At 46.1% G+C, this 16,609-nt stretch overlaps 1 protein-coding gene across 1 annotated transcript in view; it reads left to right on the top strand.

Annotated features, from left to right (window-relative positions):
• The window catches only part of dnah3 (dynein axonemal heavy chain 3), an 83,305-nt gene extending 67,940 nt beyond the window's left edge, over window positions 1-15,365 (top strand). Inside the window, exons 48-62 of the mRNA XM_062991508.1 lie at window positions 1-37; window positions 377-593; window positions 959-1,141; window positions 1,690-1,888; window positions 3,313-5,120; window positions 5,212-5,545; window positions 6,048-6,273; window positions 6,791-7,035; window positions 8,401-8,517; window positions 8,958-9,115; window positions 10,796-10,963; window positions 11,532-11,674; window positions 12,471-12,675; window positions 12,797-12,934; window positions 14,937-15,365. The exon at window positions 1-37 is cut by the window's left edge and continues 129 nt beyond it. Coding sequence (XP_062847578.1) covers window positions 1-37; window positions 377-593; window positions 959-1,141; window positions 1,690-1,888; window positions 3,313-5,120; window positions 5,212-5,545; window positions 6,048-6,273; window positions 6,791-7,035; window positions 8,401-8,517; window positions 8,958-9,115; window positions 10,796-10,963; window positions 11,532-11,674; window positions 12,471-12,675; window positions 12,797-12,934; window positions 14,937-15,290 — 4,532 coding nt within the window. The 3' untranslated portion in view covers window positions 15,291-15,365. The remainder of the gene's footprint in view (window positions 38-376; window positions 594-958; window positions 1,142-1,689; window positions 1,889-3,312; window positions 5,121-5,211; window positions 5,546-6,047; window positions 6,274-6,790; window positions 7,036-8,400; window positions 8,518-8,957; window positions 9,116-10,795; window positions 10,964-11,531; window positions 11,675-12,470; window positions 12,676-12,796; window positions 12,935-14,936) is intronic.
• The last annotated feature ends 1,244 nt before the right edge of the window (window positions 15,366-16,609 follow it).

The raw sequence follows: 16,609 nt of genomic DNA, 5'->3' as shown, positions 1-16,609 counted from the left end.
TGGAGGACGTGGAGCTGGAGGATCACATCAGAACCGAGTGAGTGTAGAACGTTTCATCTCCACCATCTCCACCTCACAGCTGCTCTTATACTGCCGGGATTCCAAAAATGTTGGGACAGTAGATAGAATCCAGATAAATCCACGTCCTATAGAGTCAGACTTCAGTTCAGGGTGGTGGAGATGTGTAAGATGTTTCAGGAGCGCGTACAGAAGCTCTTATTGTTATATTATTGTTATTATTATTGTTATATTATTGTTATTATTATTATTATATTATTATTATATTATGTTATTATTATTATGATTATATTATTATTATTATTAAATAAAGAGAATAAATGGAGTCTCTGAGGTTCCTCCTCTGGTTGTATCTCAGGGTGGTGGAGATGTGTAAGATGTTTCAGGAGAACGTACAGAAGCTCTCCCAGCGTTATCACTCACAGTTACGCAGGTATAACTACGTGACTCCCACCTCGTACCTGGAGCTCATCCTCACCTTCAAATCCCTCCTGAGGTCCAAGCGCAGTGAGGTGGACACCTTCAGGAGGCGCTACCTCATCGGCCTGGACAAACTGGACTTCGCTGCTTCACAGGTCACAGCCAGAGCAGATCTTCATCTGTCTGTCTGTCTGTCTGTCTGTTCGTCTGTCTGTTCATCTGTCTGTCTGTCTATCCATGTCTGCATGTCTGATTATATGTCTGTCTATGTCTGTCTTCTCATCTATCTGTGTGTCATTTTTAATCAACTGTCTGTCTGTCTTTGTTTGTCTTGTTGTCTCTGTCTGTCTGTCTGTTTATAAACTTCTCTATCAGTTCTTCTGTTTGTCTGACTTTTTATCTGTCTGTATATCTGTCTGTCTCTGTGTTTGTCTGTATGCCTTTCTGTCTGTCTGTCTATCTGTCTATCTCTCTCTGTTTTGCACTTTGTAGTGATGCTGAACGTTTGGGTGTGTTTCAGGTAGCGGTGATGCAGCAGGAGCTGACGGCTCTCCAGCCAGAGCTGATCCGAACCTCGGCAGAAACGGATGAGATGATGGTGAAGATCGAGAAGGAGACGGTGGAGGTGGACGCTAAGAAAGAGCTGGTCGCCGCCGATGAGAAAGTGGCTAACGAGGCAGCAGCGGCTGCCAAATCCATCAAGGTAGCCGATCAGTGTGGAAGCTCAAGGATCAGTGGTACCTGAAACACCATCAGATGTTTCTCCAAATTACCAAAACAAAATCTAGCGGATTAGCTTCAGAAAGCTCGAGAGGTTTCATATTTCTGTTTGAATCTCATTTGTGGGTTTAGCATTTACTGTGTGGTTTGATCAGATTATGTTCTTCACCACAAACACGTCCATCAGATGTTCAGAACTTCTGTAGACATCTGTCCTCCCTCCAGCCAAATTACGTGTGTGTGTGTGTGTGTGTGTGTCAACATACTTGGCTAAAAGACTGATGATTGAAATGAAAGATCTTAATTTGCTCTAGCGGTTGTGGAAGAGTTTTGGTGCAGAGGAACTTTAATGGCGTTCTGAGTTCTGACCTCAACCTTATGGAAGACCTTTGGGATAAATTGGGACAGCTATTCCAATGATTATAATTACCACATGTGTTGGTTATTTGAGTAATGAAATAATTGTTTGGTTGATTGATAGATGACCTGGTTGGTTAATTAATGGGTTGGTTTGTTTCTTCATGAACTCAGGATGAGTGTGAGGGTGACCTGGCAGAAGCGATGCCGGCTCTGGAAGCAGCTCTCTCGGCTCTGGATACACTGAAACCCGCCGACATCACGGTTATAAAGTCCATGCAGAATCCGCCGGGTCCGGTGAAACTGGTCATGGAATCTATCTGTGTGATGAAGGGCATCAAACCGGAGAGGAAACCTGATCCCAACGGCTCTGGTGAGAGAAAACCATCAGATTCACCATCTACACCAGTCCACAACTAAAATGCATCCAAAACTCCTCTTATATTTATCATATTTACAGTCCACCTAGAACAAATCCTCACTTTATCATTTATAATTACACTGATTTACATTTATTCTAAGTAAATCCTGTTGATTCACTAGTTAGAAAGGTAAGAAATTACCCAACAGTCACTCTAACACAGCTCAAGACCATGAACAATGGGACAAACTGCCCAAATCCAGGTGTACAAAGTTGCAGCTGACACAAGTATATATACCGATATATAACAATTAATTACAGATGTTTAGAGTTATAGGTTACACTTACTGTATATGAATGGGCTACGTGTCAAAAGAGTGGCGGACACACACTCAGAGATGATTCAAAACATTTAATAATAGCAAAACACAAGACAAGACATGCTAACACGTGACCTAAGCTAAGCTAACACATGCTAACACAAAACATGAACAAGACTAAACCTAAACCAGACTTCTAAACATGAGCATGAGCAAGACATGACAAAACCAAACCAGCATGAGCTCTAAAAAACTCTAAAAGAATGATCCACAGCTGCTCCCTTAAATCCTCTGAGCATTATAGCTAACACAAGGTGCAGCTGTGGATAATTAGCAGTAAAGTAGTGGACTATCTGGGTACTTTTCGCGTACTGTTTAATGAACGCTACGTATTCGGACACGCTACCCGCTCCTGCGTACTGTTCAGTATGGCATTCCGGACGCAGCCGATGATCACAGTCGAGACGCTCCTCAAAATCGCCCATGTTTGTTCTCATGGCACGCCTCTTTTTTTTTACCGACCAATCACAGGCGTTGTCGCGGAGAGTCGTCGTCCGCGTAGTTCGCCCAGCCTCCATGTGCGTGACGAGGCGAGCGAAGCCTCTGCGCGACGTCCGTGGTCCGTGGTCGCAATTACGTCACATTGGTCGACAGAGCCAGACGAACGTCGTCTCCGCATGAAGTACGCTGAGACCTTTACCCACTTGCATTAGCTACATTCAGGAGGACTTCACCATCAGTATCTACCACAACGTCTGTTCAAGACTCTTCAAGAAAGTCAAGCTGCTATTCTTGCTCTACTTACCAATTGGTCAAATCAACAATTAGGGAGCAAGGCACATGAGAACCTGCACCCGAATCCCACCCCTGGGTGGCTGGTGGACAAAACTTGGTCCAAAGTGAAGATGCTTTACTCTTAATACGTTTACTTTAATTTAAGGTCATTTTTCAGTGTAAGATGAAGCTAATTTACCAAAAGGTGAAAGTCTTATAACCCTAACTCCTTACTTATCATTACCAGGGGTACAAATAGTTAGAGAGACTGTTTCGTATGTGTATATATAAAATCATTAAAAATACTGCTCTAATTAAAAATTTTATTATTATTTCACCCAGGTAAGATGATTGAGGATTACTGGGGTCCATCCAAGAAGCTGCTGGGTGACATGAAGTTCCTAGAGAATCTGAAAGCCTTCGACAAAGACAACATCCCCGCCGCCAACATCAAGAAGATCCGCGAGAAGTTCATCGAAAATCCTGAGTTCCAACCCTCGCTGATCAAAAGCGTCTCGTCCGCTTGCGAGGGCTTATGCAAGTGGGTCAGAGCCATGGAGGTGTACGAGCGCGTGGCCAAAGTGGTGGCTCCGAAGAAAGAGCGCCTCCGTGAGGCGGAGGAAGAGCTCGCGGCCCAGATGCAGACCCTCTCTGTGAAACGTGCCGAGCTGAAAGCCGTGGAGGACCGTCTGAGCGCGCTGAACGACACATTCGCAGCGATGATGCAGAAGAAGAAGGACCTGGAGAACAACATCGAGCAGTGCTCTCAGAAGCTGATCCGGGCCGAGAAGCTGATCGGTGGTCTGGGAGGGGAGAAGGACAGGTGGACAGAGGCGGCCCGACTCCTGGGCATCAGATACACCAACCTGACCGGGGATGTGCTGCTGTCCTCGGCCACAGTCTCATACCTTGGTGCTTTTACTGTGGATTACCGCGTGGAATGCCAGCGTGAATGGCATGAGATCTGCTTGAGAAGACGAGTGCCATGTTCCGAGGACTTCACGCTCAGCAACACCCTTGGCAACCAGGTTCAAATACGTGCATGGCGGATTGCAGGGTTACCTGTGGACTCCTTCTCCACAGACAACGGCATCGTGGTGTCAAATTCTCGCCGCTGGCCGCTCATGATAGACCCACAGGGACAGGCCAACAAGTGGATCAAGAACATGGAGAAGACCAACAAGCTGGCTGTTATCAAGCTTTCTGATAGCAACTACATCCGAACCTTGGAAAACGCCATTCAGTTTGGGACTCCTGTTCTCCTGGAGAACGTTGGCGAGGAGCTGGATGCAGTTCTAGATCCTGTTCTCCTAAAGCAGACTTTCAAACAGCAAGGAGTGGAGTACATCAAGCTAGGCGAGAACGTCATCGAATATTCCAAAGACTTCTTGTTCTACATGACTACAGGCCTGAGGAACCCACACTACCTCCCAGAAGTGGCTGTAAAGGTGTGCCTGCTGAATTTTATGATCACCCCACTAGGACTGCAAGACCAGCTCCTGGGCATCGTCGCCGCCAAGGAGAAACCAGAATTGCAGGAGAAGAAGAACCAGCTGATTCTAGAAAGTGCAGCCAATGCCAAACAGCTGAAGGAGATAGAGGACAAGATACTGGAGGTGCTCTCCTCGTCTCAGGGAAACATCCTGGAAGACGAGACGGCCATCAAGGTTCTGTCGTCCTCCAAGGTCTTGTCGGAGGAGATCACCGAAAAGCAGAAGATCGCGAGTGAGACGGAGCAGGAGATCGATCAGACCAGGATGGGATATCGTCTTGTCGCTGAGCACTCGTCCATCCTGTTCTTCTGCATCTCTGAGCTGGCCAACATTGAGCCGATGTATCAGTACTCGCTCACCTGGTTTATCGGTCTCTACCTTCAGTCCATCTCTCAAAGTGCACCGAGTGAAGACCTACCCACTCGCATCAGCAACATCCTGGAGGACTTCACCATCAGCATCTACAACAACGTCTGCCGCTCACTCTTCGAGAAGGACAAGCTGCTCTTCTCGCTTCTACTTACCATCGGCATCATGCAGGGCAAGGGTCAAGTCAACGACCTGGTCTGGCGCTTCCTGCTTACCGGTGGTGTCGCCCTTGATAACCCGCACCCAAATCCTGCCCCCGAGTGGCTGACGGACAAAGCGTGGTCCGAGGTGAGGTCCAGATTACCTTTGCTTCTTTCTTCAATGGTTGACAGTCTTCCTAACAAGTATTTACACCCCTTACTGGTATTTGTGACCTCAGGTGGTCCGAGCTTCCAAGCTCCCGAAGCTGGACGGTCTCTTCGAAGACGTTCGTAACAACACTGCAGACTGGAAACGGATTTACGACTCGAGTCAGCCCCATAAGGAGCAGCTCCCTGGGAAATGGTGCACCCTGGTGGGCATGGAGTGCATGGTGGTGCTGCGCTGCTTCCGCCCAGATAAACTCGTCCCTGCCGTTCAGGACTTCATCGTGGACAACATGGGCCAGACCTACATCGAACCACCGACCTTTGACCTGGCAAAGAGCTACAACGACTCCAACTGCTGCTCGCCGCTCATCTTCATACTGTCGCCGGGATCGGACCCCACCGCAGGTGTGTTTTAGTCCGTAATCAAATCTAGTATAATTCCAGAAATATATGATGCACCATGTGATAACGTCGCCAACATGGCAATCAAAGACAATCATGTCTGTATATAGACATCTGACTAGCCAATAGCATCGCTGGAGATTCGAACCCTAGATCCCAGTGCTGTTGGACTAGTGTATGAATAGTGGAGGAATGCCGAAAGCATATCATGTTCCTCTGTATGTAAAAATGCTCTGCAGGAATGCACTGTTCGCTGGCCTCACAAGCAGTGGAGGTCATGAATGCAGTGAAGAATTGGACATGAGTTGACACCAGTCAGCAGTGGATTACTTACAGAGAGACACGCTGTACACTGTGTATTCCTCCACTGCCTTGTCCAAACAGCACAGGTCCCATCTTGGTGGCATCACTTAGGAGAAACCTCATCCGACCTTCCCACTGTCAGATACAGCCAGATGGAACTTCAGGTCAGGGAGTCTCATCTGGTTCTCTCTCTGCTCCTCAGTGTTGCTGAAGTTTGCGGAGGATCTGAATATGGGCGGCAATAAGACCCAGGCGGTGTCTCTTGGTCAAGGACAAGGCCCTATCGCTGCTAACCTCATCAACTCAGCACTCAGCAACGGTACCTGGGTACTCTTGCAGAACTGTCACCTGGCGACCAGCTGGATGCCCACACTGGAGAAGATCTGTGAGGAGGTGCTCACGCCTGAGAACACACACCCTGATTTCAGGTAAGATACACACGTGCACGGACCATACACACACAAACAGAGGCTGGAGAACCGTGGAAACTCAGGGACATGGAAGCTGGAGGACATTGGAGGTTGGAGGGGGCAGGGGGCAGAAACTTGGGCACATCGGACACTAAAAACCAATACACTAGTGCCCACTAAAGACTAAGTACCAAGAGGCCCAAGTGACCGTGGAAGCTAGGGCACAGTGGAGACTGGGAACAAGGAAACTAGTGGACATTGAAGTCGACATGGCATTTGAGGCTAAGGAACACTAACTAGGAGACCCTGGAAACCAGGGACATGGAGACTAGGGGGCATTAAGTCAAGGGCACAGTAGAAAATAGGGGACACAGACATTAGTGAACATGGAAATAGCAGGGCATTGGGAAATTAGCAACATAGAACCTAAGAGACACTAAAAACTAGGGACAGGAGGACTAGGGTACAGTTGAAATTAGTTGGCAGATTCTTGAGGAACATCTCTGTGCTCCTTTCATCTCTTCTCCTGTTTCAGGCTGTGGTTGACCAGTTACCCCTGTGAGAAGTTTCCAGTCAGTATCCTGCAGAATGGAGTGAAGATGACGAATGAACCTCCAAAAGGACTGAGAGCCAATCTGCTGCGCTCTTACCTTTCTGACCCCATCTCTGATCCAGCTTTCTTCAGCAGCTCCACCAAACCACAGGCCTGGCAGAAGCTGCTTTTTGGCCTCTGCTCCTTCCACGCACTGGTCCAGGAGAGGAGAACCTATGGCCCACTAGGTTAAGTAACACATTACCTGTCTGTCAGTTTTTGTCTCACTGTTTGTCTTAGTTTTACCTGCCCACTTACCTGGCACCATCCTCTGGAAGGCAAGGAACCTAACTATACACCGATCAACCATAACATTAAAACCACCTCCTCACTGTCCATTTTATCAGCTCCACTTACCATATAGAAGCACTTTGTAGTTCTACAATTACTGACTGTAGTCTATCTGTTTCTCTACATGCGTTGTTACCCCCTTTCATGCTGTTCTTCAATGGTCAGGACCCCCACAGGACCACCACAGAGCAGGTATTATTTAGGTGGTGGATGATTCTCAGCACTGCAGTGACACTGACATGGTGCTGGTGTGTTAGTGTGTGTTGTGCTGGTATGAGTGGATCAGACACAGCAGCGCTGCTGGAGTTTTTAAATACCGTGTCCACTCACTGTCCACTCTATTAGACGCTCCTACCTAGTCGCTCCACCTTGTAGATGTAAAGTCAGAGACGATCGCTCATTTATTGCTGCTGTTTGAGTCGCTCATCTTCTAGACCTTCATCAGTGGTCACAGGACGCTGCCCACGGGGCGCTGTTGGCTGAATATGTTTGGTTGGTGGACTATTCTCAGTCCAGCAGTGACAGTGAGGTGTTTAAAAACTCCAGCAGCGCTGTTGTGTCTGATCCACTCATACCAGCACAACACACACTAACACAACACCACCATGTCAGTGTCACTGCAGTGCTGAGAATCATCCACCACCTAAATAATACCTGCTCTGTGGGGGTCCTGTGGGGGTCCTGACCATTGAAGAACAGGGTGAAAGGGGGTAACAAAGCATGTAGAGAAACAGATGGACTACAGTCAGTAATTGTAGAACTACAAAGTGCTTCTATATGGTAAGTGGAGCTGATAAAATGGACAGAGAGTGTAGAAACAAGGAGGTGGTTTTAATGGTATGGCTGACTGGTGATGGTGTGGCATGGCAAGGGTTTAAGCTCTGTAAAGCAGGGTCTCAGTTTAGCAAAGTCATAATCCAGGTCTTCATCATCCTTCACACCTACTAAGCAAGAACTCCTAAGCGTAACATCAGATTCTGCTTGAAAGCCCATGACGAGAAACTGTCCTCAAGGCCAAGTGACTCTGGCATCATCTCATTGATGAGTGCTGGGTGGTCTTTGTCCTTTGGCTTGCTTGTAATTATGCAAGTCTGGAACCTTGAAAGACAACTGTCTAAGACATCTATGCAGACCCTGCTCTTGGAAATCAACCCCCTAGCCTACAGTCTACTAGGCATCATAGGTGTCATCATAGTGGTGAAATGGGTGGTGCCAGATGGTTTCAGCAGGACCTCTCTCATTTTCTCTTATTCTTCATCCAGGCTGGAACATCCCGTATGAGTTTAACGAATCAGACCTGCGGATCAGCATGCGTCAGATCCAGATGTTCCTGGATGAGTATGAGGAGATTCCTCTGGAGGCACTGACCTACCTGACTGGTGAGTCTACTGAGTTTTCTTCTGCTGTACAGTATCTACCACGGGTAATTAGGAGACACTAGGATCCAGGGACCATCTTCAAATGTGTTCACTGTAACAGTCTGACCTGCTCAGCAGCTGCAGTGGGTTGATGGACTGATGATGGGGCTCCGTCCTTTCTGAGCCCATCTAAGATCCCACTTTTTTCAACAGCTGCATCAAACAACCAGTCTGGTAGAAGCTGCTTTTTGTCTTCTGCTTCTTTCTTGCTCTGGTCCAGGAGAGGAGAACCTGAGATGACCTGAGATCATGGAGGGCAGGAATAGTTATAGCTTTCCTCACACTGAAAAATCAAACTCTCAGCTCCCATAGCAGCTTCCAAAATTGGAGCTGGATGCAGATATACATGAACTGCTTGGCAGACTGAAGTTTCATAACTTTTCCATATTATTTCTGTGCAGGTGAGTGTAATTACGGTGGAAGAGTGACCGATGATAAGGACCGTAGGCTCCTGCTGTCTCTGCTCTCAACCTTCTACAGCTGGGATCTCATCCACCATCACTCATACTCCCTGTGTGAGGGGAACATCTACTATGTACCACCACACGGTCCCTACCAGGTACACACCCACACACACACACACCTGTAACATGCCCACCTGCTGTTCCCATGCTGGCCTGCAGGGGGGAAGGGGTGCAAACTGACATAACGTGCAGTTCTTCTCAAAAAGCACTTCAAAAGCATTATCTGCACCTAATCCAGAGGCTCTTCGTAGGTGTGTCTTTGATTTCTTTTCCCCTGACTACTTGATTTCTTTTTTTTTTTTTTATTTGTTTGTTGTCTGTGTAGGTTCTCACTCATCCAGGTGGTCTCGAGTGCTTGAGTCAAAGGCAGCTGGGCCTCCTTCAGGTCCAGGACTTTCAAGAACCTAAAAGAAGTCCAGTTGCCTTCGACTTAAGCCAGAGACGGGGACTCGAGTCTGAGTCGCATGCAAGTCTCACACACAGCGACTTCAGACTCAACTCGGACTCGACTCATGACTCGTAAACAACAAGAGTCTCTAGCGTCAGCATGTGTTAACATTAGTTACGTGTGATAATTAATCTGTTTTGGCCACCTTAACCCACAACACACACAATGTGTAAATGTTCCAGCAGCTTCCAGCATAGTGATGAAGAGTCGCTCCCTACTTAAAATGGTGGAATACCCTACGTAGTGCACTTCACAGGAACAGCCGGGGTGAATGGAACGCTCCTACAGAATCGGTGCTAATGGTTGAAAGACGCTTTCTGAACCAATCAGAGCTTCTGATTGTAATTGTTAGTAAGAAATGCTGTTATTTGCATTTATTCAGTTTGCGTCACACAGATGACGTGGTAATGAAACGCTCGATCGGCTTTCTAACCACTTCCTGTTTTACTTCACCACCGGGAAAAGTTTGGAGGTTTTTAATTATAAGCACATTTACAAAATAACGGATTCTGTTCCTAATGGGACGCACGCTTATAAATGTAATAGCATCTGGAAGAACAGAAGCTAAGGTAAGCAGCGGTTATGATGGTTTTTGCTGTGTTTGGGATTTTGGCCGCTGTGCCGTGATTTATCGAGCGCTTTTGTTCTGTAATGAAAACAAAACGTATCAGTTGAAGCTTTTAACTGGAACCTTCTTGTTACAGAAATTACATTCATTTACACGATGAGGAGGAAAGTAAAGACACGAAGTAAAACGGCTAAATACACTCGCTAATCTGTTGTTGTTTTTATCTGAACTTACAGATTATTTCTTTATTTCTGCGCTACATTTACAATATATGTTTTGTGTAGATTATATTTACTCGTGACTCGACTCAGACTCGTATTTTGTGACTTGTGAACATCTCTGACTTAAGCACTCAAAACCATCAGCTAAGAAGCCCGGCTGATGGTTGTACTTGGCGTTTTGTGTAGCTATCACGAGTTTCTCTCCTGGTCTCAAGTTTTGTTCTTGTTTTGCTTGTGTTGCTGTCTGTATCTCTGGTAAGCGTTTGGATTGCAGCTCACTGGTGGATTGAGTAGCTGACGAGGTTAAATCTAAACACTCGTTTGTTTCTACCCCTGGAAATGGCCTGGAGTGCAGTTCATGTATTTACTTGTTATTGTCCTGTCTTTTGTTTTCTTGGTTTTTTAGCCACAGCATTGTTCTGCCTTGGTTACACCTGCTTTGACTGGGTTCATCACAGGTGCGAGGTTCTACCTGGCCCCTCTGTCATTATTAAGTATTATTGTATTAATAACTAGTTTTATCTCTTCTGTGGTTTAGAGCTACCTGGACTACATCAGGAACCTGCCAATCACGGCAGAGCCCGGCGTCTTCGGCCTTCACAGCAACGCCGACATCACCAAGGACAACCAGGAGACCAATCAGCTTTTAAACGGGGTGTTGCTGACCCTGCCCAGACAAACAGGGGGCGGGGCCAAGTCTCCTCAGGTGGGTGTCCGCTGTTTACATTAGCATGTGACTGCTCTGCCTTCCCATTGGCTAGATTCCCTCTGTATTTAGAACCTCTGGATCTCAGGCACTGAACTATATGGCAAAAAATATTTGGACACCCTCTTTTATTATTGATTTTGGGTTCTTCACCCGCACCTATTTCTTTTCTTTTTTAATATTGTTTACGCATTTCCCCCCTTTTGTCCCAATCTCGTCGTATTCAATTACCCTTGTTATATCCCCTCTACTGCTGCGGACCCTAACCGAAAGGGCAGTTCTTTTCACCTGCATTAGGCGGGGTCACACAGGGAACAGTATCGTGTACGGAGGGTCACGCACTGCTCTCCATTATTCTCCATCTCTGTGCAGCGCCTCGACCAGCCAGCAGAGGGCGTAACTGCTGCAGTTATAAGGAATAGTAAAATCTGCTTTGTGGGGGTCCTGTAGGGGTCCTTGGTCGATTGTAAAATGGCATACAGGGGTTGCCAGAAGAACAGATGAGTGTCACAGTAAACCTGTGTGTGTGTGTGTGTGTGTGTGTGTGTGTGTGTGTGTGTGTGAACAGGAAGTGGTAGATGAGCTGGCGGAGGACATCATGCTGAAGTTACCCGGTGATTTTGATGTTGAGGATGTGATGGTTAAATATCCGGTGAAGTACGAGGAGTCCATGAATACAGTCCTGCGCCAGGAGATCATCCGCTTCAACAGGTACACACACACACACACACACACACACACACACACACACACAAACACAAACACACACATATATACACACATGCACACACATAAATGCACACACATACACATATATATACACACATACACACACACACACACATACACACATAAACACACATGAAAACACAAGAACACACACACACACACACACATACACACAGATACAGATACATACATACACACATACAGTATATAATCACACACACACACACACATACAGATACATTCATATAATCATACATACATACACATATAATCACACACACGCACACATCAACACACACATATACACATACTGCGCACACATACAAATATATATACACACATACACACAGATACAGATATATACACACATACACACACACACACATAAACACACATGAAAACACAAGAACACACACATACACACATTCATATACACATAAACACACACACCAGAAGTATGCAGTTTGAAGAAGAAAAGATGAATCAGACCCACCAGCACTGTAGCTACTGTAAAGCACGGTGGTGGTAGTATCATCCTGTGCTGCTGTTACACTCTCAGTAGAACTGCTGTGTTACAGATAGTGGACATTATAATAAAGAGACCTCAGCCATGGGGGCTCTCTCAGACACCAGCACCTATCTCTCTCACCATCATCAAACCTGAGTGATCACATGAGAGAGCCAGAGCAACAGCAATACATTAAAGTACCAAAGTTAAAGTACCCGATAACCTTATGATCACGGGTGCTCATGTATTGCTGATGGTATGGATGGTCAGGTTGACGCAGGTGGTCCGCAGCAGTCTGACCAGTATCCGGAGGGCTCTGAAGGGGCAGGTGGTGATGTCGGCCGAGCTGGAGAACGTCTTCAACAGCATGCTGGTGGGGAAGGTTCCGGCCCTGTGGGCTGCTAAGTCATACCCATCTCTCAAACCGCTGGGGAGCTACGTGTCTGACCTGCTGTCCAGACTGACCTTCCTACAGGTGAGCAAAGACCCTGACCATTCTGAACTGACCAATCATTCGGATTATGACTGTCCTGTAGTGAATATAGAATCACTGATGTGTGTGTGTGTGTGTGTGTGTGTGTGTGTGTGTGTGTTAGGAGTGGATAGATAACGGACCCCCCACTGTGTTCTGGCTCTCCGGGTTCTACTTCACTCAGTCCTTCCTCACCGGAGTGTCTCAGAACTTTGCACGCAGATACACCGTCCCCATCGACCACGTGGGCTTCGAGTTCCAGGTACGACGTGGTGGTGGTGCAGGGTGGTGCTGGTGGTGATCCAGTAGGTACTTTGAGGTTGGGAAGGTTTGTACTTGAAGGTTTTGGAATCTGGATCAGAGGCTGGAGGACTCCTGAATGAATCCATGTTCTCTATCATTGTGTTTAAAGCACGGTAGTGTAAAGCGCCATCTAGTGGTCACAATGAACTTACTACTGAATATTTTTCTTCCTTCCTTTCTATTATCATCAATTATTTTTACTAGACACTAAATCCTTATTAGGGTCGTGATGGGTCCAGTGCCAGAGTGATTGCAATGGCATCTTTTCACCTGCACAAGGCGAGTTCATATGCGGATCAGCTTTGTGTTCGGAGAGACCCTGATCACATTATCCCTCGATAACAACAGCCAATCGTGGTTCACGTAGGCGCCCAGTCGGATGGCAGAGCGGAGTTTCAAATCGACAAGTTTGAAATGTCAGCTCTGGTGTGCTAGAGTGTTTTACAGCTGCGCCACCTGAGCGACCTCCGACTCAAAACATTAACGTCACACCTACATTACCGTTTCCACTTTTTGGCTAATGCAGCGGCTCCAGAGAAACTAAAACTAGACGCGGAACGCAGAAGATTTCAGGCACGCCGGGATCAGAGGGAAGTGGGTATGTTTAATAATAATTACAAACTGGTGAGTGAAATTGACAAAATCTTAGTTTGCACGACACCGTGGACGATAGATCATTAACCCTGAAATAAACAGGAAGTGGAATTGTTAGTAATCAGGAGCTCTTTTATATTTGTATTACTTTTATTACTAAAGACTCTGTGGTCGTGTGTTTGTGTATTTTTTATCCATCTGAACCCCAACAAGAAAAGTTTGGACGCTGTTGTTCCATACAGTGCAGATCAGAATAATAAATAATTAAGGCTGTCGTTAATTGCATTCATTAACTATTTTTATCGGGCTGTTTGTACCAGGTAAATTTGTGTCTCTGTGGTAATTTGCGCTGCTTTAACACAGTAACATCGTGTTTATACTGTAGTGATAACACGCGTCTTTCTCCAGTTTGCGTCATGAGTTACAAATCACTCCAGCTGCTGCTGCTACGTATTGCGAAATATCAGGTATTTTAAATCATCATTTTCAAAAGCGTGAGAAATCATCACTAAATTACAGTTATTAATTGACGCTTTAATATCATCTTTGGTCAGAGCGTGGATACACGTTACAGGCTAATTGAGCTCAGACAACAACATTTTGGATGAATTTGGATGGAAAGCTCATGAACTGTACACGTCGTGTGAACATTACAAACACTGGAGTTAAATGGATCACATTGGACTGTATAAACGCTGTAACATAGATAACGATGTGGGTTGAAATGCCGTTATACGTGTTGCACAGGGGCGTAACTATGGAGGGGGGGTCAACGGTCCTCCATGACATGAACTCAACAGCTCACCTCACTGCCCCCTCCCCTTTGCTGCACTCGCCAGGTCGTTATTATTATATTACAATATTTTCGTTAAGTAAAATTAAAAGAACTAAAACTGCATTAAAAACACCAGAGGCAGGAATTTGGACTTGAAGTGGAACTTCTGAGTGACTTTTAATTCATTCTGATCAGCTATCAGCAGATGCAATTTGTTGAGGGGGCCTAAATGTTTTTGCACTGGGGCCCCTGAGCTCCTAGTTACAGCACTGGTGTTGCATCTAGAAATGGTTCATATTCTGAGCTCCTGTTATCAGTGGCAGGATTATGAACAGGAGAAGATCCTCATATTTACCTGATAATGTGAACAGACTCATTTTAACTAACTGGCTGAATGATGGGAGCTGTTAACATTTCTATACAGGCATTATCTGGCTTTCTGAAAATAATTAAGATTTAATAATTGTATTATTATGTTTTTATTGGTAAACATGTTCCTGCAATAAAAAGTGCATAACTGTTCAAATTATGCTTTGTTATTAGTTAGTAATTAATAGCGATTAATTAGGTTAACCCCGTGTTCCTCTCTCAGGTGATGAAGCAGGAGGGCGAGATGGAGGTGAAGCCGGAGGACGGCGCGTACGTCCGCGGTCTGTTCCTGGAGGGCGCTCGCTGGGACCGGGAGCGCATGCTCATCGGAGAATCGCTCCCTAAGATCCTCTTCGACTCGCTGCCCGTCATCTGGCTGAAGCCCGGCGAGAGCGGCGGGTTCCTGCACCAGGGCGTGTACACGTGTCCGGTATACAAGACCAGCGCCAGGAGGGGAACCTTATCCACCACGGGGCACTCCACCAACTACGTCCTGCCCATCGAGCTGCCCTCGGACCGGCCTCAGAAACACTGGATCGACCGCGGCGTGGCCGCCCTGTGCCAGCTGGATGACTGACCGCGCCCGCTCACAACCCGGGACTGGAACTGGACCAGAAGCTTTAAGTTTCCAATTAAACTATTCATTCAAATAGTCATGTTGTTAGTTCAGCCACTTTTGTCATTATTAAGAAATTTTTTTATTATTAATTATTTATTTCATAATTATTATTAGTTGAGTTTTGAGTCTCAGGGTCTGAAACCTGGTGCCCCGCCCTGCTCCCCACTACCTACGTACCTGATCAGCTCCTCAGTACAGCAGATTCTAATCACACCTGAACCGGACGCTCCCTCGTTATTCAGTCAGATCATCACTCAGAATTAAGGTGCCTCAGTTGGAGCATTTTAAGTGATGTAAGAATTTAGACACGCCCCCTTTCCGGGGGGTCTGTGTAGAGAGAGCGTTAGGTCTTAGACAGACCTGCAGTGTCGATCAATCTCAATCTAACCATTTCTGACCAGAATGCTCATTTCCGTTACAGGAAAGCATTTCTATATCATGATGCTACCACCACCGTACTTCACACCGGTGAATTTAATCCAGAATGTTTTACTTCATTTTCAACCCCCCTCCCTAAAACTCTTTTATCAAGGCCCTCTTGTTGGTCCATGAACACTACAGTGGTGCTGCGGTCTATCATCCAGCCCACTACCACTGAGCTCCGGGTTCGAATCATAGAGCTGCTGTTTGCTGACTATGTCTGGCTGAAGCCCTGTGATGGACGAACGGCCAGTGGATCCGGACCTGCTGTGACTCTGACCAGGATAAAGCACCTGATGAAATAAACAATGTTCTAGATCTAAAGCAGAGGTGCCCAGTACACCGATTGTGATCGACATGAAATGAGGCCACTGTCTCCTTAATTTGCGGTTTGCCTCCACCTAGTGGACATTTTAAGAAGTGCAATTTATAACAGGTCAGAACAAACTGGTGCATGTGCTTCCTCTCTCCGGGTTTAAAAACGTGCCAGTAGGTGTAGTTGCTTCTCTAAATTGAGTGTGTGATGCTTTGCGATGGTTTGACACGCGCTGTCCAGGGTGTATTTTTGTCCAGGGTGTATTTTGGACCCACTGGACCCCAGAGATGTTCACAAGTCACAAAATATGAGTCCGAGTCAATATAATAAACACAAAACTATATAATCTACACAAAACATATATTATAAATGTAGTGTAGAAATAAAGAAATTATCCGTAAGTTCAGATAAAAACAACAACAGATTAGCGAGTGTATTTAGCCGTTTTACTTCGTGTCTTTACTTTCCTCCTCATTGTGTAAATGAATGTAATTTCTGTAACAAGAAGGTTCCAGTTAAAAGCTTCAACTGATACGTTTTG

Source organism: Trichomycterus rosablanca, chromosome 3 (genome assembly GCF_030014385.1).
Source record: "Trichomycterus rosablanca isolate fTriRos1 chromosome 3, fTriRos1.hap1, whole genome shotgun sequence".
NCBI lineage: Eukaryota > Metazoa > Chordata > Actinopteri > Siluriformes > Trichomycteridae > Trichomycterus > Trichomycterus rosablanca.
Note: the sequence above shows the minus strand (reverse complement) of the source record. Positions and strands in the feature narration are given on the sequence as shown.